Raw genomic sequence first — 26525 nt, forward strand, 5'->3', positions numbered from 1 at the left:
TGTGAGGCCATTTCTACTCTTCGGTCTCCATTTTAAGAGAAGTATACTGCTGTGTCTGAGCCTCCTCTTCCATGGAGATAATCCCCACAGCCAGCATAATCCCACAAGCAGTTTTTCTGTTCTTTTGTATGTTATATCCTTTTTCAAAAGTCCCAGTCCAGGGAAGGGCCAAACAGTCTCAAATTCTACCCATTAAAATGGTAAAAAGAAATGGTACTTACTTCTGCCGATGGAGTAGGAGACAAAGTCCTTGGAGACTAGAAAAATAAAAGAAAATGTAAAGTCACAATGTTTGTTAATGTTTTGCCAGTTTGTTTGATTGTTTGTTTGTTGTGAGACGGAGTTGTGTTCTGTCCCCCAGGCTGGAGTGCAGTGGTGCTATCTCGGCTCACTGCAATCTCCGCCTCCCAGGTTCAAGTGATTCTCCTGTCTCAGCCTCCCGAGTAGCTGGGACTACAGGTGTGTGCCACCACGCTAGGCTAATTTTCTGTATTTCTAGTAGAGATGGGGCCTCACCATGTTAGCCAGGATGGTCTCGATCTCCTGACCTTGTAATCTGCCTGCCTTGGCCTTCCAAAGTGCTGGGATTATAGGCATGAGGCACTCAGTTTTAATTAGAGTTGCCTATCAGAGTCAGCTGGAAACATTAGCCAGTATATACCTGCCGGCATCCCTCCCCATCTCCCTGTCTTGTGATCAGGCACAGGTGTATCTGTTGTGAGGCTCAGACAGGTAGACTCTGACAAAGCTCCTGGGAGACTCTGGTGCACATCTCTGCCTAAGAACCATGGTTTGAATGGATATGACTGTGATACTTTAGGTGATTAAGCTAGACAAATTGGAACCATTTCCCTTACATGTTCAAACTATGCTCATTTTACTAGGATGAGTTACAGCATCTACCGAAACATAGGATCTCGTACACGTGGTTGTACAAGATGTGGTTGACTAAATTACAACCACAGCGATCACCATAGTATAGTTCGATAACAAACACAGGACTTTGGTGACCAGGCATGAGGCAACCTGCCTTGGCTGCCTTGCCAATCTCACTGCCATTCACCGCTGGCTTCCATCCTCCTACGCACACAGGCTTCCTTGGGGCCATCAGCAGGCCAAGCCTTCTCTCACCTCAGGGCCTTTGCACATGCTGTCTCTTCTGCTGCCAGTGCCTTTCACCCAGACACCTGCAGGGCTTACTCCCCATCTATGCGGACGTCTCTGCTCAAACCCACTGTCACACAGCACCTCCGAGCATTCCATGGAGAGGAGCAATCTAGCCCCTGGCATCCTTTCTCTTTACTCTGCCTCATTTTTCCTCAGAGCCCTACAGCTCTGTGAAATTATATTACATATCTCTTTCTTTCCTGTCTATCTATGATGCCACAGCTGCATGAGGGCAAGGACTGTTTGTTTACAACTACACATTCCCAGTGATGACAGCAGCTCCTGGGATATAGTAGGTGCTCAACAAGTATTTTCCAAATGAATAAAATGTTTACAATTAAGAGGCAAAAAGCTTTCAAATAGAAATGAAATGCAGGCAAAGCTTTGGAGAACACAGCCAGCCACGGGTGGACTTCTTAGTTATAGAATTTGCCCTTTTCCCCACATCCCATAGTAAGTGGCTGGACTTTCTATATTCCGAGCTTTCACAGACTCCACGGTCTCCTCTGCAGCTACAGCCTGTCTCTAGGGGGTCTCAGCTGAGTGAAGGCTGGTCTCAAGGTCAGGGCCCAGGTCTATATCTGCACTGACAATAGTGTCCTGGGGGCACCAATGGCTGCACAGAACTAAGCCAACTCCTGCAGTGTTTCTTAAATGGCAATATGTATAAAGGCCAGGTGTGGTGGCTCATGCCTGTAATCCCAGCACTTTGGGAGACCGAGGTGGGTGGATTGGTGGAGGTCAGGAGTTTACCACCAGCCTGGCTAACATGGTAAAATCCCACCTGTACTAAAAATACAAAAATTAGCCCTGTATGGTGGCACATGCCTGTAGTCCCAGCTACTAGGGAAGCTGAGGCAGGAGAATCACTTGAACCTGGGAGGCAGAGGCTGCAGTGAGACAAGATCACACCACTGCACTCCAGCCTAGGTGACACAGCAATACATCTCAAAGAAAGAAAAAAAAAAAAAAGGGCAGTACGTATGTGAAGTCTATAAAAGAAGTATGTTAAAAAACTAATGGAATAAATAATAGAACAGCTTGTAAAGTTCTCTCAGTTGCAAGATGTGAGTATTGGGAAAGAGGTCACTAATATATATGATTTCTGATCCAAGGGGTACCCTCTATTCATAGGAAAAACCATGGGACGTCATTCCACGTTATGATATTAAGGGTGTTGATTACGAGAGTAGCCAGCATTTTTCTTAAGCACTTATTATATGCACAGTACTGTTCTAATGTCAATAGCTTCACTTAATCTTTACAGAAAACTTCTAACGTAGGTATTCTTGTTTTCTATGTTGAGTTTGCAGATAAGGAGACTGAGGCATATAATTACCCAAAGTCATATGGCTAGTCAATATCAGTCTGTTTTGTTTTTGGTTTCTGTGGTTTTCTTTCTTTCTTTCTTTCTTTTTATTTTTGAGACGGGGTGTTGCTCTATCACCCAGGCTGAAGTACAACGCATGATCATGGTTCACTGCAGCCTCAACCTCCTGGGCTCAAGTGATCCTCCCATCTCAGCCTCCCAAGTTGCTGGGACTACAGGCGTGTGCCACCACACCTGGCTGATGTTTGTATTTTTTTTCAGTAGAGATAGAGTTTTGCTAAGGCTGGTCTTGAACTCCTTGTCTCAAGCATCTGCCTACCTCAGCCTCCTTAAGTGCTGGGATTACAGACATGAGCCACCACGTCTGGCAGAGTCTGGTTTTAAATGCAAAAATTTTCACCTCAAAGCCCAAACTCTTGAGTGCTTAATGTTTTACTGCCCTGAATAAAGCTGCTGGGAAGAATACACACACACACCCACACACGCACACCACACACCCCAAATCCTTAACACCATTAAAAAAACTCACATCCCCTTGCTTGTATGACCTAAACACGAGTCAATTCTCATCCACAGGTTCCAAGCCCAATCTCTATGCACTCTGTTCAGGAACTTCCCCTCGCCTCTTAACCCCTACGAAACTCGGTGGGGTTCAATGGCAACTGAACAACCCTAGCCAGTGCACCTGTGCTTCAGTGGCCACACGTGCAGCTACAGCTAAGCGACCACTAGGTGGCACTACATGAAAATGTTTATCACTTCCTGCCCCACAGACCCTTTCCACGCCGAGCTATGCTCTGGAATAAAAAAACCCAGATTAGAAAGTAAATAAAAGAAACAACATATATAAAATGGCAAATAAATATAATTACAAAATAATAAATATTATACATCTGTAATTGAGAACAAATTAAACAGAATCTTATTTTCACATCTTTTCTTCTCTAAGACCTCAAAGCATTGTGAGATGCTAGATCGTTTACTTTCTGTTTTAACCTTTGTTGGATAGTTGATTTGTCAGCTATTTGTTAACATATCTCTGTGTGGACTCAAATCAGTCTACAGATGATTCTACTTTAAAAATTAAAAGAGAAAAAAATAAGAGTGAGCTGATAAGCCAGGGGAAACAGGCTTGAGTAGGAAGTGACCACAGAGAACCTTCAACCTTGGGATGGGACTGGAGAGGGGAGGACCCCAAGGGGCTAAGAGACTCCGGTCCTGTAGTGGGATGGATCTATGGGCTGAGTATTCATAAGCCCCAAGAGGACAGGTAGCAACAATGGAAGAAATTGCCAGATGCTCAATATTTCCCCCAAGTCTGGCCTCTGCTAATTGCTTTACATAGATTAGCTTGCCTGATCCTCACCAACCCCCCATGAGGTAGATTCTACCATTACCTTATCTGTTGTACAGATGAGGAAAATAGGAGCATGTTTCTTTTATTTTCTTATTTTTTTAAATATAGAGATGAGGTCTCATTATGCTGTTTAGGGCGGTCTTCAACTCCTGGCCTGAAGCAATCCTCCTGCCCTCAGCCTCCCAAAATGTTGGGATTACAGGTGTGAGCGCTGTACCCGGCCCAGGAAACTAGGGGCAGAATGGCTGTCACAAGGTCCAAGTCAGACAATCAGCATGTGGTGATCCCTGGGTTGAAACCAGGTAATTCGGTTCCAGAATCCTGGCTCACAGCCCTGTGCTAGACTGTCGTCCTATGCTCTCTTTTTTTCTCCTGCACATTCTAACTTTCTTAAGTTGCTGAAAATTGTAGCTACCAAAATTTAGGTGGTGTGTTCTCTCTCCTCATGATCCCATAAATATACTTAAAGCTTATCACTAGACGAAGACCCCCAGGAGACCCTCACTTCTTTATTTGCTCTGCCCAGCTCACAGAATCCCTAGCCACTTCTCAACAGCCCCCCGCCCCCGCCTCCCCACACCTCCAGACAGCTTCCATCCCAGCATGCTAATGCTTAGCTGTTCTTCACTGTTGTTCTATCTGCAGCTGGTCTGTTCTCCCACTTCTCATAATGGGCTTCTGAATACCTCAAAGTACCTGGTCTAGAAACCTACAAATACTAGGCAGACAAAAGACCACCCGATTTACCTCAACTCCAGACAGCAGTTACTACAAATGTGACAAAAGAGAAGGTAAACTGTTGTACAACTCACAACCACTAGGAATGTCTTACCTCTCCGAGGCTCTGTCGCTCCTGTTTGTCATCATAGCCCGAAGTGTAGAAAGGCTCATAGGTAATAAGATCTGGACGTTCAATGTCATAAATTGCCTTGACCTTGGGAATGGCCGCTAAGTCCTTGTAATCCAGGATCTCATTGTCTACTTTTGCCTGGGAAAGTTAACCAGAAAGAACAATTACTTTGTAGTCTCATTGCTTTGGGAAACTGTTGTTAGCGCATTTCCTGTTGTTTAAAAAGTGCAGGCCTTAAAATAAACAAAAACCAAAACATCTTGCCTAGCACAGTCATACTCTTTAGAAATTGCTGTTTATACCATATATTAGTCGTGGTTTATTTTTAAGTCACTGAACACTTAGGAAAAAAAATCTGTGTAGAATTCATGAAATAGATAAATGTGCAAACATTAAGGATAATTTCCTGAATTTATGACAGGGAAGGAAAAAGCTCAAACAGATGGTCCAATAATCCTCTCAGATGGCTAAAACCAAAAACTACATAATTAATACGCTAAATATTTAAATATCTTTGTGGCAGAATTTAAGAACACTCAGTATCAGCATTATAAAATACAGAATTAATCCCCAAATATCTATATGCAATTTAGGTGCAAGAATTTTTTAAGTCCTGCAACATAGTAAGACGTTTTACAGGTCATCCGGTCACTCTGTTGATGGTCACATGCAAATGTAATTACCTAAAAGGAAACAATTTTGGCTCTACAAAAATGAAAAGCCGATCTCAGAACAAAATCAGAAATCACTTTGAATTAGTTTTTGTTTTCTATTAGAATCCACTAATTTACCTGTCCCGGAAATGTCACTTCCAGAAGTAGATACTTACATAGATAGTATGACCTGGTGAGCCAGGAATACTGGAGCCTGGTCTAGAATAAATACTTTCCGAGGATGTCCTGGTAGGCTGTAAAATAAAGAGTGACTTGTAAGATTTCGGACCCTGGCTTCAAAATCAAGACTGCCCTGGGCCCTTAAGCTTTACTAAAAACTAAGCTAGTGAAAAAAGGAAACATTTATCACCTTTCTGGATAAGGTAAAATACAACCTAGAAGGAAAGGTAAATGCAAACTAGTTGTGTGATCAGTTTTGAAAAGGCACAGGGAGGCCTTTCTCTGGCCCTTCCTGCTCCTTGTCCCCTATAAGAACTTCTGGTTTAGCTTTGAGCACACCTCAAAGCTGCCCATTTCTCTCCCTCGCTACTGCCATAGTCCCAGGCCCAGTCACCACCTCCATTCATCCAGATTATTGCAGTGGCCTCCCTGTGCGTTTTCTGCCCTCTCCCTTCCCTTCTTCAAATCCACCTGGCAGGCGATGGCTAGAGAGACCTTTAAAGAACATCATTTGGATGGTCACTACTCTGCTTTTGTCTCCAGCATTGATATGGTTTGGCTGTGTCCCCACCCAAATCTCACCTTGAATTGTAATAATCCCCAAGTGTCAAGGGCAGGGCCAGGTGGAGACAATTGAATCATGGGACCGGTTTCTTCCATACTGTTCTTGTGATAGTGAATAAATGTCGCGAGACTGATGGTTTTAGACGTGGGAGTTCCCCTGCACAAGCTCTCTTGCCTGCCACCACGTAAGACATGTCTGCTCCTCCTTCGGCTTCTGCCATGATTATAAGGCCTCCCCAGCCATGTGGAGCTGTGAGTCCATTAAATCTCTTTCCTTTATAAATTACCCAGTCTCGGGTATGTCTTTAACAGCAATGTGAGAACAGACTAACATAAGGATCCATTCGGAATAAAATCACAAAACCAGGGCCTCAGGATGGCATCCCTGCCTTCCCCTCCTACCTCGTCTCTTACCTGTCTTCACTCATAGAACACGGTGCACAAGGCTGCCTCAGAGTTCTTAATCTCACTCACTGCTCCCTCTGCCTGAAATGCCCTAGTTCCCAGTTTTCCTTGGATGATTCTATTCCTTCAGTCTTGGCTTAAATATCACCTCCTCAGAGAGGCTCTCCTTGATTCATTCCAGAGTTGGTTCCCCTTGTTGTTTTCTCTCCTAGTATCAGTCTTACTTTATTCCTTCATGAATAAAATGTATAATAATATATTTATTGGTTTTCTTGCATCATGTCTGTCTCTCTCATTAACTTTATTCATGCTCTCTGCCCTCACAGAGTTTATTCACTTTTTAACCACTGTCTATACCCAATGCTTTCTTCAGATACATAGAAGGCACAAATCCTAGTTGAGGGAAGGAGCCAGAATTTATTATTTGTAAACAAATTCTCAGCTTGCAGACACCTGACTTATGTTAATTACATGATTTGAGCCTAACTACCCAGAGACTCGCTGTGGTAAGGCTGATGGGTCAGCCTTTGGGGAGGATGAAAGAAACTGGACCTCATAATATATACTGGAAGAACGTGGAGAGCGAGAGGTGGTTATGTGAGCAGGAAGGAAACTTATCAAGTAGGATCAGCGGCCTCCTGCTTCTGTTTAACACAGTCTGGAAAACTCTGCAGAGAAAACTCGAGGCCTCATTATGGAACACTTCCTTGCCTTGGTTGCAGCTATTTCCTGGAGAGGATAATTTATAGTTCTGCAATAGGAATAAGACCTTTCCTTCTCAGTGCTGTGTCTATTGATGCTCAACACCTTGAATATGGGCATCACTGCGCCAAAGAAACTCCTTCAGACAAGGGTGTTGCCTCACTATGTTGCTCACAGTTGAAACAGTGAAGGCAAACATATCTGGCCCGTTCAGGTCAGGCAGTGATTAGACTCATCGCTGGAGGACTGTGATCCGTCTTTTTTCTGCCAATGCCCCTGGTATCTTTGAGATAAGCGGAAGTGGGTGGGAGAAATCACACCACACCCAGGAGGAGGTGCGCCAGGTACATCACTTCTGGGCCTCTTCCCAGGACCTGCCATGCACGAGTGCTTTCCTGCTGGAGTTATACCAATCAAAGGCATATCTCAATATGAGAAAATTCTACTTCTTTGAGTATGTTGAAAAAGGGACTCACATAACACTACTCAAGAAATGTGTAATCTCTAGATCCATTTCCTAATCAAAATATAGAAATGGCCCAATCAAAATGCACCCCTCCTTTACAAGGACATGCTACCCCCTTGAAAAAGCGGGACCTGTATCGATCTCTGTGGGATATTAACCACAGGTAGTCCTTCAGCTTCAAGTGGCCAGGATCTCACATTTGTCAAACTCAATGTCAAAATGAAACCTCTTAAGTAGCAACCCAAGAATATCAATGGCAGCGAATGTCTACTGCCCACTTTATGTGTCAGCCCTGTGCTCAGCACCTCTGAGGCTTAATCTCATGTAATAATCTAAGTAATCCTAGGAGGTAGCTTCCATTATTATTCCTACTTTACAGATAAGGGAAAAACATCAGTGCTCCAAGTCATACAGGTAGGAAGGGGATGAAGAGTCAGGATTTGAACTCAGACGCTCTAGGTCCACAGTCCAAGCATTTAAGGCCTGCACTAAAATGTTGCCTGTATTGTAGGGCAGGTGTGATCATTCATTTCCCATCAACGTAACTATGGAATGAAACGAATAGAGAAATATTGAGATCAAGTAGCAGAAAAGCACTCCTGCTAACAGAAAGTATTTTTATTGTGCTAGCTCTGTAAGAACACTGCAATAGCTCTCTGGGCTGGGGTGGGGATAGGGTGTGTGGCAGGAGCATCAGATGTCTTCAGTTACTGGGGTTGCTATGACAAAGGCCTGTTTTCATTAACAAGCATCCAGGACATTGTGGGAACAGCCAAAGTATACACTGGGGCTTTAGGGTCACTTGTACGTTACTCATCCTTATTTTTGCCAAGTGTGGGGCAAGGATACTTTCAGCCTTTGCTGTAATGATGCACCTGGCGATGGCTCTAAATGGTTTTATTTGCTCTTGTACTGCATGTCCTGGTAGAAACAGAGCTGAAGAACAACACAGGCACACGTAGGGAAGGGTCTTTCACACTGCCTTCCAGGGATGAAGAATTTCATGGACAGAAAAGGCAGTTCTCTTGGCAGAACAAGCTTATTTCAGATTAGTTTCTCTCTCCCTTCCTTCTTGACTCGATTAGAGGATCCTGTGAGTTATGCAGGCTTTCTTGGAGTCACTTACCTTTTTAATACACTATTAATATTGTTGAGCTAAAGATTTTTTAAGTTATTCAACAATTTGAATTTTTTCAAGTCCCATTTCGTTTTTAAAAGTTTTCAGATCCACTGGGAGGTGAGGCGGGTAGATTACCTGAAGTCAGGAGTTCGAGACCCAGCTTGACCAACATGGTGAAACCCTATCTCTACTAAAAATACAAAATTAGCCAGGCATGGTAGCACATGCCTGTAATCCCAGCTATTCAGGAGGCTGAGGCAGGAGAATCACTTGAACCCAGGAGGTAGGGGCTGCAGTGAGCTGAGATTATGTCATTGCACTCCAGCCTGGGCAATAAGAGCACAATTCCATCTCAAAAAAAAAAAAAGTTTTCAGATCCAAATCACCTCCAATATGTATATACTCATCCCCAAGTTCTCTGATTCAGAAATAAATATTTTAGGTTTTAATAGTCAAGCAGTTTTCAAAGTCAGGTGAACTGGTCATCAAATTTTCTGACTTTCTGGCTTGCCTTAGAGCCATCACTCTACGACTTGCGTCTTCAAACTGCTTACTGTTGAGGAATGCTCTGATATATCTTGGTGATGTGGTTCGGGGCTGTGTCCCCACCCAAATCTCATCTTGATTTGTAATCTCCATGTGTCAAGGGAAAGAACTGACTGGATTATAGGGGTGGTTTCCCCCATGCTGTTCTGGTGATAGTTAAGAGAATTCTCACAAGATTTGGTGGTTTTATAAATGGTAGTTTTTCCTGCGCTCACATATTCTGTCTTTCCTGCCGCCACGGGAAGAAGGTCTTTGCTTCCCTTTTGCTTTTTGCCATAATTGTAAGTTTCCTGAAGCCTCCCCAGCCACACAGAACTGTGAGCCAATTAAACCTCTTTTCTTTATAAATTACCCCATATTGGGTAGTTCTTTATAGCACTGTGAGAATGGACTAACACACTTGGAGATTAGGAAAGTGCTTTTTCTTTCACTGAATTTACCATTGCTTGTTTTTGCTTCATTCTGACCTCCTAAGTTTATGGTACCCCATGCTGGGGGTTTACTTCCATGGGCATCTTGTTTACGAGTTGAGTTGTATTCTTGCTGCCTATTTTTTACAATGGTCCTATTCTGTTTTCCTGTCTATGTTGAAATGATGGGATAAAACACATTTATGTATTTTATGTAATAGAATGGGCTTAAAAGGCTGGCTTTGGTGCTAAATAACAGTTCAGATCTGGTCTCTACTAGTTGTTTGATGTTACATGAGTTTTTCTTTTCCTTTCTTTCAACTTTCTTGAGCTTCAACTTCTTCATTTATAGAATGGAGCAAAGTGTACCAGCATAACTATGTCATAGGGTTAAATGAGAGAATATATATAAGTTCCAAGCACCTTGTAGGCACATGGCAAGTAGTCAACATTTTCCAGACACTTGGATTTGGACTAGGTTTCTTAGGCAGTTAATCTCAAATAATGCCTCTGTTTTGCTCTTCATGAATATTCCTTTCATGTGTGAGCTGCACAGAACGAGGCTTCCCCAGCGTTCTCTACAGCTATCGCACTTGGCCTCCTTCCCTTCAGAACTCAGATATGTTAAGTAATTCATCACAGTATATAGGGCAGCAATCCTGCCAGGAGCTGACAGATACCCTTCCCCTCCTTGAGAACCCTGTGAAGTGATTCCAAATGCTCTTGGAGACAGTGACTGTGTCTCAACTTTAGTAATTAATGCCCTTCCCATGACGATGACAATGACCTTGTACAGTCTGTCTTATCTGCCAGGACAGTTCCTGGTTTGCTGCCTACTGAACTATGCTCAAGGCTTAAGTGAGACGCATGGATTCCCTGCTTTTTGCCACGATCCCTAATGTCTCTCAAAGTGTATTTGCTCACCTGTGGGAGGTTAAAGGTCTCTCCCTTACGAAGATCACAAAATTTCTTTTTAAAAATTGAACAATAATTTTTGGAGTTTTAATCCTAGATACTTAGAATTTTATATTTCAATTTGAAACATCTAGAATTGTAAACATGGTGAATTTCAAATTAACATCTCATTAAAAGAACCCATTTTATTCTTCCAGCTGTTGTTTTTCTTTGCCTAACGAATCCATAATTTGCTGTTACGGCTAAGACAGCTTCAGAAGGCTCAGAGCTGTCCAACACAACAGCATACATCCACTCAGATGGAAACCATCTCAACCTTGAAAGCACTTAACTTCCTGACATGCTGTCCCACTTTCAAATCCACTGACAGTTTCCTCTTTACCATTAACCCAACTCTATCATCACCTCTATGGCTGCCACAGAATTTTACAGGTGATCCTGACACATAGGTGATGGTCCTCACATGTAATGATTTAATCTAAATTACCATTTCTACCCATTCAGATGTCCAGGGCAACAACAGTGACCCGATAATTATGAACTGAACTCAATAACCCAATGGGTCCGCAGCCTTGTTTCTGGAATTCTCTATGGGAGTTACAGTGAAGAAAATTACTCTCCGGTCTATGTTATAAATGCACACAATTTCAAATATTTTATTACCAAAGGCAAGCCCACTTCTACAGAAAAAAGAAACAGCAAGGGCTGGTTAACACGCTAAAAGCAGAAATCATGTTTTTACTTTCCTTTAAGCACCTCTTCCTTGCAGAAAAACCAACTTGAAAGCGCAGTTGGAAAAATTCAGTTCTTTCTTTTGATGTTATTTTTGGCATCTTCTGATGCCATCTTTGGCACAGAGGTGGGGTGGGGTGGGATGGACAAGGCAGGCAAGGTAGTTAGAGAAATAATTATATATGGTTGTGACCACACAATGTATTTTGCCAATAAGATTCGGCAAATAGTTGAAAACTTATTTTGGCAAAGGGCAGAAAGGAGCCTTCGATAAGAACCTTCTTGTGGATATGGCCGTCCTCACTCAGTCTCTCATGGAGAAGGGGTCCATTTACTCTACAGTTATGTCCCCAGCACACTTTCAAGTCTTTACTTTTGATTTCAACAAGGTTTTTCACTTTCCTCCAAAAAAAAAATTTTTTTTTACCAAAGAGACACTTCACCAGAAGACAAGCAGTTCAACAAAAGAGAGGGAAAAAACGGCATTTAATCACGAATAAGTAGCCAGATGCTTTAAAAAGCACATCTTTTTGTTTTCTTCATGAAATTTCTTTGAAAAGCCCTCTAAATACCTTTCATCTATTCTTCCCCTATGCCTTGATTTTTTTGTCTGTCCTACCATTCAGAAGGCACAGTCACAGAATGAAAATTAATTGAAGACATCCTCTTCTGGTTCCACTCAAGTGCTTACTCTTCTTCAAATACTGGCCATTAAAAACACTTACCAGAGCTCTGCCTGATGAGTAAGTAGAGAAATGACATTTTCCATTTACTTTCCCTTATGGTTCCCCATGCACACGGGTCTCCTAGAAGGACAGTGCTGGGGAGCATTTTGTGGCCCCTGCCCTCCCCTGATTCGGCAGGAGCAGGGATGAAACAACTACATTCATCTAATTTGCATTTATTCCAAGCCATGCTCTAAGAAGGAGAGAGAATCTATAGGCATCTAGCAACTAGATAGGAACGAACTTATGAACACCGGCAGGACAGCTACTGACATAAGGTGACTGACACCTTACACTAAGTCCCGTTGATGCTGACAGTACCTGCCTTGGGTTTCTGTCGAAGTTCACTAGACAAGGTGGTGACAACAGCTGCAGAAGAAGGAATACTTTTAAAGCCTGCATGTACTGAATGCCCGCGGCTAAGCAAAGAAAAAGTGAAATCAACTCTTTTGGAAAAAAGAATTTTATGTGTGAAGAGGAGGCAGGAGGTGCTGTGGGCAAACACCACTTCGCTGGAGACAGTTTCACAAATGCCATCAGACTTTACTACATGAAATCTTTCCAGTATAAATCTTTGCACCTCTACATTCAACTGTCTGATGAATTGTAAAGACACGCTCAAAAGGATGAAATACTTGAATGAAGTGAAAGCCGGGAATAAAATAGTATGTATTGTAATGGCATGAACGAAACAAAAATCAAACACCACTAACATTACCTGCTTGTTCTAGACATACATAAAGCCTCAAATTAGCTCCTTCAAAAAATATACGCATGGTATTTGTTTGGTATATTATAGCTTGACAAGTGCATCTGTTATAATAGGTGAATATTAGTTTCAAAGAAAAAGAGTCATGCCCATTTTGTAGGTCAGTCAGTTCATGCTTTAACCTCCAAAGGCATAGCTGAGAAAAACTCCCTTTTAGAACGAAAGCAAGTAACACACTCCAGATTATTACGGACTTGGTCCTGGGATACCATGTGCTTTGTCTACAGCGAATTACACAGACTTAGTGCTAAATTTTACCTCTAGACAAAATGTGCTACTCATAGAAAACTTCCAAGTGAATGAGACCAGCATACGTTTTTCTTAGGTAATTCTATTTTCATCATTTTTTTTTTTACCTGTAATTGAGGCAAGAGGAAAAGATGGAGCTCATTCGCAATATAAATAACAAAATGACTTTCCTGCTATAGATTTTATTTTCCTCTACAACAAAACCAGGACTTATTTCTGGGGCACAGAGTACTGAATGTCTCTGCAAGGAAGACAGTTTAACAACCAAGGGTACTCAATTTTAAGTGGTGGAAAATGAGCTGCTGTGGAGCCAAAGTACTTAAAAGATCAAAATATCTGTGACTTGAGAGCTGCCTTGCTTTGGAGTTCTCTGGCGTCTTAAAGGTACTGGTAAGCCATTCTTCAATTGCCAAAGGGTGAAGGGAGAACTTGCCACACAGCCCATTTTCTCTGCCAGGCTCCAAGCTGCTTACAACTTTCTGTGATAGAGCTAAAGCTGACTTCATTGATAGTTACAGAGGGATAATAGGAATCAGGTGTTCCTTTTGAACAAGCTAGGAGGAGAGAAGTTATTGAAAACAGATCTCTCTCTCTCTCTCTCTCTCTCTCTCTCTCTCTCTCAAGATACTCCAAATCTCTTAAGCTTAAAGGTCTGGGGCAAACTAAAAATTTTCACACTTGATCATGGCATTTTTCCTCAAGTCATGAAAATGTATCACTTGGTTATAGCCATAGGCTAACAAAATGTGATATTATTTAAGAGTATACTACTGGAAAAAAAAAAAAAACTATTGAAAAAGTGGCTTTTTGCTAAGTGGAAGCACTAATTCTGAGCAACACTCATTTGCAGTGGGGACAGTCTTTGTTCCTCTGGATTCATGAGACTGATTTCACTGTGTGTGGAAACTCTGCCACTGGAGCTGAAACTTTAACATAGAATGAAAATTGTACGAAAAATACATCATATCATAGGAACCTGGTATCACGGGACAATGCGAGGCGCCAAGGCCTGGGTTCAAGACGCTAAGTGTGCAGTTAGTTTGCTGTTTCCAACAGCCCATGCAGGTTCGGCCATGCTGCTGTATCTGTCTGAATTTTTTTTTGAGACAGGGTCTCACTCTGTCCCCCACGCTGGAGTGCAATGGCATAATCTTGGCTCACTGCAGCCTCAGCCTCCCCAGGCTCAGGTGATCCTCCCACCTAAGCCTTCTGAGTGGCTAAGAGTACAGGTGTGCACCACCACACCTGACTAATTTTTGTATTTTTGGAGGGGTATATATGGGGTTTTGCCATGTTGCCCAGGCTGGTCAAACTCCTGGGCTCTAGCGATCTGCCCGCACTGGCCTCCCAAAGTGCTGGGATTACAGGCTTGCGCCATCATGCCCAGCCCATCTGACTTCATTCTATCAATGAGGAAACTCAGGGGATTGACTTCTAAAAGGTTCTCTTCTACTCTAAACTATACTTCTGTCTTTTCCATTTTTAAAGAAAGAAGGTGAAGGTTTAACAAAAATAGAAACTCAGACTCTTCTTTTCCTTCGTGCGGTTCTGACAGGCACAGAATGTACAGGCACACAGCCCAGCTGAAAGAGCTGCCGTGCAACTGTGAATTGTTAGCAGAGAAAGAGAACAGGTTTCATCTGGGCCAAGATGGGATTGGAGAAAGTTGCATCTAGTTTAACAGGCCAAAGTTTCCACTGATTCTCAGAGACCCCTAAAGAAGGTCAGCTCTGTGCATGTAGCATCATCTCCAGCCTGGCTGTTCCTCTGCTGGGCTGGCTGAGTCCTCTCCCTTTTCCTGCAGGACACACTGGGCAGGTGGTGCTGCTCTCTTCCTTATACTCCATCAGCGGCCTCCTGACAACAGCCTTAGCCAGTATTTAATGTTCTCCTCCTTCTTTTCTTTCAGGTTTTGCTCTCACTGCCCCCTTGCAGTATAGTGGAAAGAATATGAGTGATTGACTCACAGAAACATGGGTTCCAATCCTAGCTCTTCCACTTACTAGTAGAGTAACTCTGGAGAAGTTACCTAACTACAATGGGTCTCAGTCTCCCCATCTCTAAAATGGGAATAAGATTAGCTACCTCGCAGGAACTCTTAGGGAGAGCAAAAGAGATTGTACATAATCCCTCAGACTCTAGAGTAGGTGCCTGTTCTCAGTTTCTTTCTTTCCCACTTAACTGTTCCTTTGCTTTTTTTTCTTGAGACAGAGTCTCACTCTGTTGCCCAGGCTGGAGTGCAGTGGCACAATCTTGGCTCACTGCAACCTCCGCCTCCTGGGTTCAAGCAATTCTGCCTCAGCCTGCTGAGGAGCTGGGATTACAGGCACCCACGACCATGCCTGGCTAATTTTTATATTTTTAGTAGAGACAGGGCTTCACCATGTTGGCCAGGGTGGTCTTAAACTCCTGACCTCAAGTGATCCACTTGCCCCGGCCTCCCAAAGTGCTGGGATTACAGGCATGAGCCATTGCGCCCAGCCTCACTGTTCCTTTCCTGAGTCACACCATTCCCTACCCAAGCACTGCCTTTCCCAGCTCCACACTTCACATCTTCTCATCAGGTCCACCACTTTCTCCTCATCCCCTCATGGTCAAATCCCAGCCTCTGAAGATCAACTCAAAGATCACTTCTCCCAGGAAGTGCCCCTTGAGACCTTTTCCTCATCTGACATTCCAAAGAGCTTGGCCTATGTGATCCATATCCTGGGACCAGTTTCTGTATCACCTTATAATTATTTATCTGTCTTTTCTTGCCTATGAGGCTGGATCTGCCATATCCAGCCCAGCTCTGTACCTGAGCGCTCAGCAGACACTTGTTTAGCGAACAAACGTGGCAACACAGGATCAAAAGGCAGCTTCTGACGTGCTTGCTTTAATAAACACAAAGCTTTAGCTGCTGCTCTAAATGAAACATCCATCCAAGAAGACAACGGCCAGAGTCAATGTGAGAGGCGCTCGTGGGGTGAGAAAAGCATCCGCTTTCTGCAGGAGCTGAAAAGTTACGTGAGAAAAGCAGCCCAGGGGAAAAGCGGCAGAAGCCTGGGCCCAGGACAGTGGCTGAGCCCCAGCCGAGACACAGCGCCAACCTGCAGAGATGGAGACCGTCCTGTGCGTCGAATCAGACTTTTGGGATAAAAGAAATCGGATGGAGAACGCCGAATGTTTGGCGGCTGCCATGAAACATGAGAAAAGGGAAGAATGAACACAGGAATAGCCTCAATTCAGAAATAGTATTTTAAGAAAAACAACCTTAGGGAAAACTAACTTGATAGTAAACATCAAGTGAGATTCTTTCACTGGTGTGCATGTGGATTTTTTGGGTCAATTTTTGGGCCCATGTTTAAAAACATATTAACTGGTCTTCAAGTTACAGTATATTTATCTAAGCTCCAACCCCCTTCAATTCCTCTCCATTTATTTTGGCTTAGACATTCTTATAATATATAAAGGATAAGAAGCCAGTGAAGCCAATTGAGAGACATTCTTGAGAATCTGTTGTTACAAATGTCCCATGAGTTTTTAAATATCAAAAATGTGGATTACTCAGTGAGGTTGCTGAAAGATTCTTAAAACATTTTCATTTTGCTATGGAAACTGCACTAATGTGACGTAGTGAAAGGCTTGGAAATCTTGGCTTAAGATTTGTGATGTGTACACACACCCTTAAGAGCACACAAGACGTATTTCTCTGTTCAAAACCTATTCCCTTTAAGCCCCACCAATATCAGTGTGAACCCCGGCTCTGGGCACATGGGAGCTGCTGCTTCACTTCTGGGCTTTCCAAAGACAGTGACCCAGAGCACTGTCTTGACCTCCCAAGTAGTGAATGCCAGATTTAGAAGAAGAGCTTTAGAATTCTCTGGAAGGCTTATTAAAGGAAGAAAACAATAGCTCCTGTTGGCCAGAATGGGTGGAAGTATTTCACTAGTTGCTTTCACAAGCTTATTCAAAGAGTTTCCCATCAAGATGTAATCAGAGTGTTGTTTTAAAATCATTTGAGTCACATGATCTGCAAACTCAAGCAATCCTGATACAGGAAAGACCCACATTCCACTCAGTCTGGCCTCATTAGCATTCCTCTCTTCATCTCCCAAAAGACTGCATCAGAGATGAAGTAAAAATGATTATTAAAAAACCTAAAGGCAACACTAGAGAGAGACTACAAACTACTATAGCTACTTGGGTGGTTTCCGGGCAGCATCTCCCAGCTATGCTATGAACTTTTCATTCTTATGATAAAAACAGTCACAATAAGGACTATCATTCACATTCTCATATTTTATAGAGGTAACTCATTTCCAAAGCATTCATAGTTTCTCAAACAACGCAGAGTCTAGAGTCCACAAACCAGGTGACTCTGCCAGCATGTGACTGTCCAGCTGATGGACTTCAGGCGCCTGTGTGTCAGAAACAGAGAGTAAAACCACCCTAAAATTGGTGGCCAAATTCCTCTTTGGCTGTTCTTACCTTTATTCAATTATTCAGAGAAAAAGTGGTTGTATTTTTTTTTCCTTCCACTTAAGTATGTTCACAAGAGCCGTGCATTCTAAAAGCACTGCTTTTGTTCAGAGTCACAGGGAAAAGACAAGTTCCTGAAATATCCAAATGGTAAAATGTCTCCATCTGACTGATGGACGCGAGTTGAGGAGGAAAAGGAAAAAACAAAAAACGAAAGAAAAATATCTCCTCTGTATACGTGTGGCTCACTGAAGGAATAAAGCAAACACATGAGGAAAATAACAGCTGTATTTCCCAAGGTGACAGGCAAAGGGATATGAAAAAAGGCAGAGCACATGGATCTCGCTGATAATCACTGCTCCAAAGCTGAGTCAGCCCTTCTCAAGTCACACATCAGTGACTAGACCCCTTCAATAAACCAGCTGTGCTGCCGCTGGGGCCACATACATAGCTTCTGGTGCCTGCTAATGGCAGAAGAGATTATACTATGCACTAGAGTCTGGCCTCCAAAATAAATCCAGGCCATTCTTTTCTCTGAGACAGTAAATAGGGTGAAGTCAAACTCCAGTTTTTCCCCAGGTATCACTAAGTTAGGTTAACCTGAGCACTGGGATTCCTTCGGTCTGATTATTGCACTGAAAAATACTTACTAGCCCACGTGAAAAATGGGCATCTGAACACGACAGAGATTATGATCGTGGTTTTATGACTGTGTGCAGGTCTTTGCTTCTGAAACATAAAATATTGCCATCTGGAGGTGTTCTTGTTCTGAGAATTAACTAATTTACCTATCTTGGTTCATCATTATTTTCCCCAAAGGTTTTATCTGACAGGGCATCAGCTTTGAGAGTCTCTTCTGGTGAATTTGGATGCAGTAAAAGGAGAGGTCAGTAAAATGTAAGCAATGGACGTAGGGCTGGGGTCGGAGTCCTGCATTATAGATTCAGTACCAAAAAAGCCTGGTGAGGTCAGCAGATGCTGCAGCTAGCACTTGATAGGTCACTGTTTTCTCATCTGCATGGTTTGACTTTTCCCTTGAATGCTTTCCTAAGAAGCTGACTAGTGAGGCCAAGGTTTACTTTGTTTAACACGAGCATTTAGAACAAAACCCACAATACACTTAAGGTAAGAGGGGATCCCCTTCCCTAGCCAAATGGCCTTTGAACTTAGTTGCTAAGAAAAAAGTCAGTAAAAAGTCATTTCACCTAAACCCGAGTCCCAAGAATTAGTGACCATGAGCACGGGGCCTACAAATGCACCTGGCTTCACATTCTCATTGTTCCCTTACCCGCAGCTTTTCCTCGGTCTTCGTAGATTGCTTACAGTCGGGATGCCAAACGGTGGAACCTGAGGAGACAGAATGCACTGCTAAGGGCCAAGAAAATGGCAAGATGCAAAGTCCTCTTAACGCACTTCTGAGAAAGGCTCCTAGCCGTCTTTCCCCAACACGGGAAGGTGTTACTGCTTCATGCCCAAGTGAATCACAACACAGAAAAATCAGACATGTCCAAAGTCTACGTGAGTTTTTCTGATCTAGCCCAAGCTTGTTGGATAAAGGTCATAATTCTAGACCGCAGAGACCACTAACTGGGCACGAGTCTGTTGATGCAAGACATATTTATTTCTTAATCACGTCTTATTATTTTTAAACCATATTATCATCCTTTAAAAGGAATGCCTGAGTGCTTACTACAAGCTGCATTTAATTTAAAAAATAATAGCCATTGTTTATATAACATCAAAACAACCAAGGAGGTTGAGGGGAATAAAGTGAACCAGAGAGTCTATATCCAGAAGCAAAACTTACTGAATTTTTCACTGATTCACTTATACATAGTCACCTACACAGAAATCAGAAATTAAACAAACTAATAGAAACGGTGAAAGTTATACTAGAAATCCAAAAATGTCCTTTGGCCTTCAACCTTTTACGTAATTTTCTAAAAAGTCTTTGCTTTTAAACTAGTAAAGTAACTATTTAGGTGTTGTTTTCCGTTCCTGGGTCAATAGCCTCACTTTCTCGGATTATGAAGCACTTTTACGCATGGTACCAGCATCACAGAATTCAGCAAAACACTTATCTCCAATAGAAGAAGCTCTTATTTTGTAAGAATCCAAGGCCTGCTCATATGATTTTGTATGACTAGATACCTATAAAATATCATTTATATGATTACGAGTAAGGCTGATACGTCCACGTAAGGACACGTTCAAGTGTGGGGATGGACAGAGCTTAAATGAGCAGTTCAGAAAGTAAAGTTACTATGTTGAAAGCATAAGTTACATAAATAAGATTCACAGTATGAATATCAGTTTCCACATTTCATGGTTTAAATCTTTACCACTTTTTTCTTTTTCTTTTTTTTTTTTTTGAGACAGCGTCTCACTCTGTCCCCCAGGTTGGAGTGCAAGTGGCACAATCTGGGCTCACTGCAGCCTCCGCTTCCCAGGCCCAAGCGATTCCCCTGTCTCAGCCTCCCGAGTAGCTGGGATTACAGGCATGCACCACCATGCCCAGCTGATTTTTGTATTTTTAGTAGAGACGGGGTTTCACCATGTTGGGCAGGCTGGTCTCCAACTTCTGACCTTAAGTGATCCACCCGCCTCGGCCTCCCAAAGTGTTGAGATTACAGGCGTGAGCCACTGTGCGCTAAAATATTTATCTCTTTAAGCAATGACCTGGGCGTACTTGAAAAGTTACCAAATTAAAATAACTCCTGAGTTACTTCACACAACCTTAGTTATTTCACTAAAATAATATTAAATTAATGGCAAGAAAAAATACATTTTATATCAGAATAATACTTTAATCCTTACTTACTAATCATTATATCCATCTTCTTAACCCAGAGCCAAAATAAACAAACAAAAAATCAAACATGCAAAAAGCAGGCAGACGTATAGGTCCCTTCGGCACTGACTCTGGCTCAAAGGCTGACTACAAAGCACAGGAAACCCTCTGAATGCAGAGGGCCTGGGGGTCAGGTGTGGGCCCAGGAGAAGCATTCACTGTGAAGGTTCTGCTGAGCAGCAGCCACTGGCCAGGATACTGGGTCTCCACACAATGGCACCATTGTTCTCCAGAGATCAGACCCACAAGGAATGTGACTCGGACACAACATCAGATGTTAAAGAAGATGAAACTGCTCTTTCTTCAAAGATGTGCCGAGTGGGCAGGCAAAGACTACAGAAGCACAGCTCCAGGTTTAGAGCAATCCCTGGAATTCCAAATGCAGCCTTGACAGCCAGCCATGTCTTCATAGCTGTATTCGTGCACAGCTTGAAACCTTCTCTCTCCAGCCTGCAGAACCACTCTGAATGTGCAGAGCTGCACCCGGAGCCTCTGAGTCTCTGTTTCTAGCAGAGACAAGGTTGATAGGCTCTCCCGTGTCTCTGTTTTTTAAGTGCTTGAATTGACATGCTAAAATCTAAGCCCACAGACCAAATAAAGAATAAATCTGCCTTGTGCTGAAACATGCAAAGTGACACCTGCCTATTGTCACTGCAGATGTAAGGCCTGTTGTCCTTGGGAAAATGTGTCATAAATCCCGCATGAGGCCACAGAGGCAGATGCTTGTCACTTGCCTTCATAGGGCCTTTCAAAATTCAATGATGTTTTTAATCACAGTTTTTTAGAGCAATCATTCTAAAGCCCAAAGGAAGTTTGGCTTGTCAATTTCTCACGTAGCTAGCCTTTTTTAGGGGAGAGCAGCCAGGCTTTGCTTTAATACTCAGGAATCCTTTCTGTAGACTTTTCTAAGTTGCATAAAAACAAAATTGAGACAGCAAAGCAAACCATTCATTACAAGTACACTTAGTGCTATGTGCAAAGAGAAATCAAGAAATGACATGCACAGGCAGCTGAGACCCAGTAATTACCAAAACAGAATGAATGACACTCCTACGGGTTTTGCTAATTTTACTGATAAACCCTTGTTTGATTAATAATTCCTTTTCCAGCTAAAAATAGTAAAATGCTCACACAGAGGTGCTGTTTGACTCGAAGAGAATCCTCTCTTAAAGCAGAATCCATCTTCTTAACCCAGGGCCAAAATAAACAAACAAAAAAAATCAAACAAACAGAAAGCAGACAGGCATATAGGCCCCTTCAGCACTGACTCTGTCTCAAAAGCTGAGTACAAAGCACAGGAAATCCTCTGAATGTAGAGGGCCCAGGGGTCATTTTTGGTTGGTTTGTTAGAAACAGCATTAGCCCCCAACGAGGTGTGGTTTTGGGGGGATGGATAATAGGATCGATAGGATGATAATATGGTTTATATAAAAAAATTATATATATTTAAATATATTTATATATTATATATTTATATATTAATAGGATCGATAGGATAATATGGTTTATATAAAAAAATTTATATATATTTAAATATATTTATACATTTGTTTATATATACATATATTTAAATATATGTGTATATATACACATATATTTGTGTGTATATATATATATATATATATACACACATATTTATATACATATCTATATTTAAATATATATAATATAAAATAGAGTTGTGGATTCCTTATGTTGCCCAGGCTGGTCTTGAACTCCTGAGCTCAAGCAATCTTCCCGACTCAGCCTCCCAAAGTGCTGGGATTCCAATGGCTCCCTGGTAATAAATACTTCCTTGACACCAGAAATTTATCTTTCAGAGAGTGGGTTCTCTTGTTATCCCCCATTCTCTCTGTGTCTTTCTCTCAACATAAGAGCTAGTCATCTTAATGCGGTGAAACAAGTATGTGACATAATTCATCAAACGTGAGATTTTCTTCTTGAAATTACAGAGAATAGCAGACTGGGAGCCCTCAAAAAAAAAAAAAAAAAAAAAAAAAACCTATTCATAGGGGAGGGAAAGAAAAAAAAAAGTAGCCATCAAATAAGTAACATTTCTAGAAATTTCTAGAAATTCTTTCTCTCTTTTAATCTTTCGCTTCCTAAGCATATTTCTGGGGAAAGTTGGAGAGGAGGTATTGCTGATTTCCACTCTTCCCCCACATCCGAGGCATCAAGTGTCAAGTCCTATTCATTTGATTAAGGCAGCATCACAAGTTCATTCGTGAACAGCCTCAGGGGCTCACTGCCAGCATGTCAATTGCTTGGCCGATTAATACTAACTGATGAGGTAACTTTTGGCCGCAATCATCTTGGATTTGGGTAGTCTCACAGCTAATAACATGCCTCCTTCTCTAAAAACAATCAAACAAACATAGCAAGATTTCCTTTCCCCCAGCAGGAAAAACGTCTAGTGTTCTTGAGTCCACCTCACCTTGAAGATACATTTCCTCTCCTTCTGTGAACATCTGGTTGCATCTGCTGCATCGTGCACAGCTGGGGTGGTAATGTTTGTCACCTGCCTGCAAGAGAAAAGGTAGGGAAGGTTGAGTTTACTCCTTCTCATAGATTCCAGAATCTTTTCTGGACTTGAGGATTTAGAAGAAAAGAGAAGATGCTAAAAAAGGAAAAATAACTGTCTAATTGACCAAACTTCCTACACGAACAGCCCTGGAAGCTAAAGTCAACTTCACTGAAACTGGGAGGGGCTCAAAAGCCAGCTACTCATGCCTGCCCGGTGGGGTTGCCTTGCCTCTCAGTGTTTCTGGCTTCTATGCCTCTCTCTCGACCTGGATGGCTGCCAGTAACACACACACCCTATGCCTGAGATGAGTCACTCCATCCCCCCAAAACCCCACCTTGCTGGGGCTAATGCTGTTTCTAACAAACCAACCAAAAATAACGGCCCTTATATTTAGCAGGTTCTTGGTTTCTTGGCTAAACAATCTGAAAATAATAAAATCAACCCCACTTGCGTCAAGTGAGAACAGCTATAGTAAAATACATCATCTACTGTTTTTATCTCAAAAAGAACCCAAAGTCTCTTCTATGTAGCTTGCAACAATCTTTTGCCAGTGGCTTACATGAAGAGTTTTCTGGAGAAAGCATTTTACTAAGGTGGCTGTGCATTATTCATGCACATTTCACATTCCTAAATATGACAGATGCCATCACAGCAGGTGTTGACTTCCCCAAAGCAAAGCGTCACTGGACACAGGGACAATTTTCTAGACAGGTGCCAAGTCACATTAGAGTCATGTTCCAAATGCGTGCCTGACAAGAACAAATCCTCTCATTCACAGTCTAGCAAAAAATCATCACCACCTAAAAACTCTCAGATATACTCTGTGATTAAATCATTTTCATCACTCCACCACCAAAAAAGTTCATCTGCATTAACCATGTACAAGTCAGTGACCGAGAAAGAGTTAAAAATGGCTGCATCCTGCATCAGAACCTGCATGAAACTGCAACAGGAAATCAGATATCAGGTGGTAATTCCTTTCTCATACCTTCCTGTAGAAACTACAAGATCCGCTTAGCAACCAGAGCATGAGGTGGTGGTTAGCCACTCAAGATAATCAGGTGGAAAAAAAGAATTGAAGTTACTTAAAGTCAAAAATAAAAATCTTTTTAGTAGTGCCTGCCAGAAAATTCCAGAAGTGGTGCTCTTGTCCTTGTCCACATGCCACTTTTTATTTATTTGTAAAATTTTTTACTTTTCTGCTGCAGGAAGGGTAGGGCTGGGGTGAGAATGGTGAGAGAAGGCAGGAAATATCAACACAAAGTAGCTCCTGCCCATGGTACATCTGAAGTCAAATGTGAGCAGAAAGGAGGAAGAAAGAAGACATTACTCAATCCTAAGCACTCAGTTCTAAACTAGGTTCACTCAGCTAGGATGCCAGTGCTGGGAGGTCCAAGTTAGTCTGGGCAGTCTCTGGACTCTCAAGGAAAATGCTAAGTGAAAAAATAAAGGTCCCTTGATAAGAGCATGGTGTAGTCTGCGGTGAAAAGCATACTGCTTGGTAAGCTACAAATAGAAAGAAATGTCTTCAAGCTGATAAAGTGTATTTATCATATTTAGTGGTAAAACCTTACAAGCATTCTCGTTGAAGACAGGAACAAGACAAAGGTGTACACTTTTACACCTTACGTTTTCCTTCTTGCCAATGTCATGTCAAGAAAAAGAAGTATAAAGATCACAAATACAAAAATTGACTCATGTGGCTAGATAAAAGATTAATATATAAAAATTATTGTTTCCTATTCACTAGCAATAAAAATTAAGTAAATGTAATGGGAAAATGGGATCCCATTTGTAATAACAACTAATAAACCCTCCAATGCAAGATCTACATAAAGCAAATTATGGAACTTAACTGATGAACATAAAAGATCTAAACAGAAATGTATTATATTTCTAGATGGGGAATCTAAATATTAAGATGCTGATTTATTAAATATGAACCTATTAATGCAACACATTCCCAGTCTAAATACCCACAGGAATTTTCTCTATAGACCTTGACAGGCTGCTTCTATAAGTTTACGTGACAGAATAAATGCTCACCCCAAAAATACATTTTTGTGTGTGAAAGAGAACAGCAATAAGGAAGGATTTTCCCTTCCTGTCATAAAATTTTTTTCTAAGTCTAAAATAATTAAAGTACTTAAGTATGGGCGTGGGAGTAGAAAATAAGTCAACAGTACAGAAAAGAGGAACCAGATGCACAGCCATACATACAAGGGAATTCAGTTTATGATAAAGGTGATGCTTCAAATGAGCTGAAAGAATGGATTATTCAATAACTAGAGGGGACAACTGGATCTTTGCTTAGAGAAACATAAATCTAGATTCCTAAGTCACAACCTATACAAATATCAATTCCAGGCCAGGTGTGGTAGCTCATGCCTCTAATCCCAGCCCTTTGGGAGGGCTAGGCAGCAGGCTCACTTGAGTCCAGGAGTTTAAAACTATCCTGCCTAAGCAAAATAGTGAGACCTTATCTCTACAAAAAAATGAAATTAGCCAGGCATGGTGATTTATGCCTGTAATCACAGCTACTTGGAGGCTGAGGTAGGAGGACTGCTTGAGCCCAGGAGGCTGAGGCTGCAGTGAGCTGAGATCATGCCACTGCACTCCAGCCTGGGCGACAGAGCAAGACCCCATCTCAAAAACAAACCAAAACAAATAACAACACCAACAAAACCAGAAAACAACCCCAATAAAGAAGTACTGAATCACATGTAGCCATTTAAAGAATGATGTAAACGCATATCTACACACCTGGAAACAGTTCAAGCTAATATTACTAAAAGAAAAAAACCAAGTGGAAAAATAATGCCTATAAAATAACCACATAACCTAGTGGCCAAAGCTATTGAGACACTGAGGCAAGTCTGACTGGATTCAAATCCAGTTTCAGTATTATGTGACTTTGTGCCACAGGTGACAATCTCTCTAATCTTCAGCTTCCACGTCAATAAAATGGGTAGAAATAATTGAACTTACCCCTGCCGTTGATGAGAGCACTATTAGGAACTTAGTATATTGCCTGGCACCATGTAAAGTGCTTTAAAAGCATAATTTTCTTCAACCTCCTCATCCATTTTGTAAGACAGGCACTCTTATGATTATTTATGTCAACGAGGACACACATGAATATGTATATTGATCTTATATGTGTGTCCTTCCCAGAGAGAAGACAGGGAGAAGCACACCAACTAGTTTGCTGTGGTTACCTTTGGAGCAAGAGGTGAGAGCTGGGAAGAAGTAAAGGAAGGCAACCCTCACATTTTCCTTTGCTGTCATATCATCTCAACCCTTTATAACAAGAATACATTTTCATGTTGCTGTGTAATAAAAGAAAGACCAACAGGAAAAAAAGTCCTTTTTTTTTTTTGGATCCATGACACCTGAACTTGAGTGTTTAGCCCAGCCTGTACTGGAAATGGAATCGTAGGCAGATCACAAGCTCTTGGAACCTCTATTGTAAAGCAGAGATGATGATGATGGTGGTGGTGGTGGTGGTAGTGATGGTGATGATTATGGTGATGGTGGTGGTGCTGGTGG

General features: G+C 41.9%; 1 protein-coding gene across 36 annotated transcripts in view; it reads right to left on the reverse strand.

The window, feature by feature from the left end:
* ABLIM1 (actin binding LIM protein 1) overlaps positions 1-26525 on the reverse strand; it is a 338923-nt gene that overhangs the window by 33095 nt on the left and 279303 nt on the right. For 22 of the 36 annotated variants that reach the window (XM_032281713.1, XM_032281730.1, XM_032281745.1 and 19 more), the window contains 6 exons: positions 22887-22974; positions 18890-18948; positions 16230-16313; positions 5534-5611; positions 4687-4842; positions 222-257 (listed from right to left, as the gene is read on the reverse strand). In XM_032281713.1, the coding sequence (XP_032137604.1) occupies positions 222-257; positions 4687-4842; positions 5534-5611; positions 16230-16313; positions 18890-18948; positions 22887-22974 (501 nt within the window). The remainder of the gene's footprint in view (positions 1-221; positions 258-4686; positions 4843-5533; positions 5612-16229; positions 16314-18889; positions 18949-22886; positions 22975-26525) is intronic. The other 14 variants (XM_032281742.1, XM_032281735.1, XM_032281740.1 and 11 more) reach the window with 1 other exon arrangement.

This window comes from Sapajus apella, unplaced genomic scaffold (genome assembly GCF_009761245.1).
Source record: "Sapajus apella isolate SASKATOON/1434 unplaced genomic scaffold, GSC_monkey_1.0 scaffold13, whole genome shotgun sequence".
Classification (NCBI taxonomy): domain Eukaryota; kingdom Metazoa; phylum Chordata; class Mammalia; order Primates; family Cebidae; genus Sapajus; species Sapajus apella.